Raw genomic sequence first — 2,271 nt, 5'->3', positions numbered from 1 at the left:
AATCGAAGGGGCTGGCAGAGAGGCAAAAGGTCCAGGTCAAGGGTGAGTGCAGAAACAATGGTCAGAACCAGGTCCAATAAGGGAGTTCAGAATGGAGACTGGGGTGACAGCCTGTAGAGGTCCCCTCAGTGCAGAGGCTGACACCTCAGTGCAGGCTCGGTGACCGTCCGTGCCTTGGCTTTCATCATTCCCATGGTATTGAGAACTGGCCAAGGCAGTTTACTTGTGCACAGCTATGACATTCTTTCTGGTAGACTCTTTAGCTGCCAAAAGTTAGGAGGTGGAAGAGTAGACTACTTCCCTATAATCTTGTTACTGGATTATAATGAGAGCTGATTTCAGATAGAGTTCTGCCACACACACAGAGGCACTTGCTAGGTAAACTTTATGAGCAAGTGGGCGTAAAAACAGTTCACATAACCTGTAAACTCCATGAAGTCTCAGCTCTCTGTACTTGTAGGTGCTTTGACCACCTCTCAGTTGAAAGGTCGGCTTGAGACAGGTATAGCAATCTGGAGGCAATATTTAGTTTCTTGTTGAAACCACAGGGAGTTTCAGTTTAGGTCTAGTTGCTCATTGCACAAAAATGTAATCATTGAGGCCCGAGCGCGCGCCCGGTGGGGCAGGCCGGGACTCGCAGCTCGCACGCCCTTGGGCCGCGGCGGGCGACCGCTCTCCTTTCCGCTCCCTCAGTCTGCGGAGCCTTCGTGTGTGCGGCGACATCATGTCTGCTCCGCTGCCTGCCATCGGGCCTGCCGCCCGGAAGGCCACTGCTGCGGTGATTTTCCTTCATGGTCTGAGGGATACCGGGCATGGATGGGCAGAAGCCTTTGCAGGTATCGGAAATTCACATGTCAAATATATCTGCCCACATGGGCCAGTTAGGCCTGTTACATTAAATATGAACATGGCTATGCCTACTTGGTTTGATATTATTGGGCTTTCACCAGATTCACAGGAAGATGAACCTGGAATTAAACATGCAACAGAATGTATAAAGGCTTTGATAGATCAAGAGGTGAAGAATGGCATTCCTTCTAACAGAATTATTTTGGGAGGATTTTCTCAGGGAGGAGCTTTGTCTTTATATACCGCTCTTACCACCCAGCAGAAACTGGCAGGTGTCACTGCACTCAGCTGCTGGCTTCCACTTCGGGCTTCGTTTCAGGGTCCTATCTGTGGCGCTAACAGAGATATTTCTATTCTCCAGTGCCATGGAGATAGCGATCCTTTAGTTGCCGTGATGTTTGGTTCTCTTACTGCTGAAAAACTAAAAACATTGGTAAATCTAGTTAATGTAACCTTTAAAACCTATGAAGGCATGATGCACAATTCACCTCATCAGGAAATGATGGATGTCAAGCAATTCATTGATAAACTCCTACCTCCAATGGATTGACGTCACTAAGAGGCCTTGGTAGAAGTACACCAGCATCATTGTAATAGAGTATAAACCTTTTCCCGTGCCCACTCTCCAAACTTCTGATGTTTGCAATGTTAAACTGTTTTGCAAATACACACCAGTGACACAGACTAAATAATGTCTCCTCATGGGAAATTTATGATCTTTTACGTTTCTATACATGTATTCTTATGATCCAGAATATTACTAGTATTAAGGTGAAGCAGCTAGCTTCTTTTTTCTCAAATGTAATTCAGCAAAATAAAAAATACTGCAACCAGATTTTTTATTACATCATTTGAAAACTACTAGTATGCTTAATGAAAATTTGTTCAGGTATGAACGAGCAGTTAAGATATAAATGATTTACGCATGCTGTGACTTAGTCTATGGATTAATTCCAAAATTGCTTAGTCACCATGCAGTGTCTGCATTTTTATGTGCGTATTCCTGTTTACGTAATGATTGTAAAACACAGTAAGAATGAGGTGGCATTACATTATCCCTAATAATGGGGATAATGCTTTTTAATGTCAATAAAGAGTAATATGGCTCTCCTCAATCAGTGGCCCTTTTATTTTGGGACCAGGCTTTTCTTTTCCCTCATACCATTTTATTTAATATTCTTTTCTACTCTCAAGAAAAAAAAAATGTTCTTTCTTTCTTTATTGTACTTCATTGCAGACCAAATATTGCCTCCCAGCCATAGACACCTACTGTCTATACATGCTATAATCTCACATTCTGAATCACAGACATAAGGTATTAAAATCTATACTTTATAAAGAAACCAGACATTACTTAAAACTTTCTGCACTACTTATTTCAAATAGCTATACCTTAGTCCAAGTTTAAACCTATTTAGTTAA

At 42.3% G+C, this 2,271-nt stretch overlaps 1 protein-coding gene across 2 annotated transcripts; it reads left to right on the top strand.

Annotated features, from left to right (window-relative positions):
- The first annotated feature begins 606 nt into the window (after positions 1–606).
- Positions 607–2,260, top strand: LOC105812782 (acyl-protein thioesterase 1-like). 2 transcript variants are annotated; one of them, XM_012647342.1, is made up of 2 exons: positions 725–1,075; positions 1,169–1,488. In XM_012647342.1, the coding sequence occupies exons 1-2, from the start codon at positions 725–727 to the stop codon at positions 1,397–1,399; spliced, it is 582 nt and encodes a 193-aa protein (XP_012502796.1). In that variant the 3' UTR covers positions 1,400–1,488. The 2 variants fall into 2 exon arrangements, with proteins under 2 accessions (XP_012502795.1, XP_012502796.1); XM_012647341.1 differs by having other exon boundaries at positions 607–2,260.
- The last annotated feature ends 11 nt before the right edge of the window (positions 2,261–2,271 follow it).

Source organism: Propithecus coquereli, unplaced genomic scaffold (genome assembly GCF_000956105.1).
Source record: "Propithecus coquereli isolate 6110/MARCELLA unplaced genomic scaffold, Pcoq_1.0 Scaffold262, whole genome shotgun sequence".
NCBI lineage: Eukaryota > Metazoa > Chordata > Mammalia > Primates > Indriidae > Propithecus > Propithecus coquereli.
Note: the sequence above shows the minus strand (reverse complement) of the source record. Positions and strands in the feature narration are given on the sequence as shown.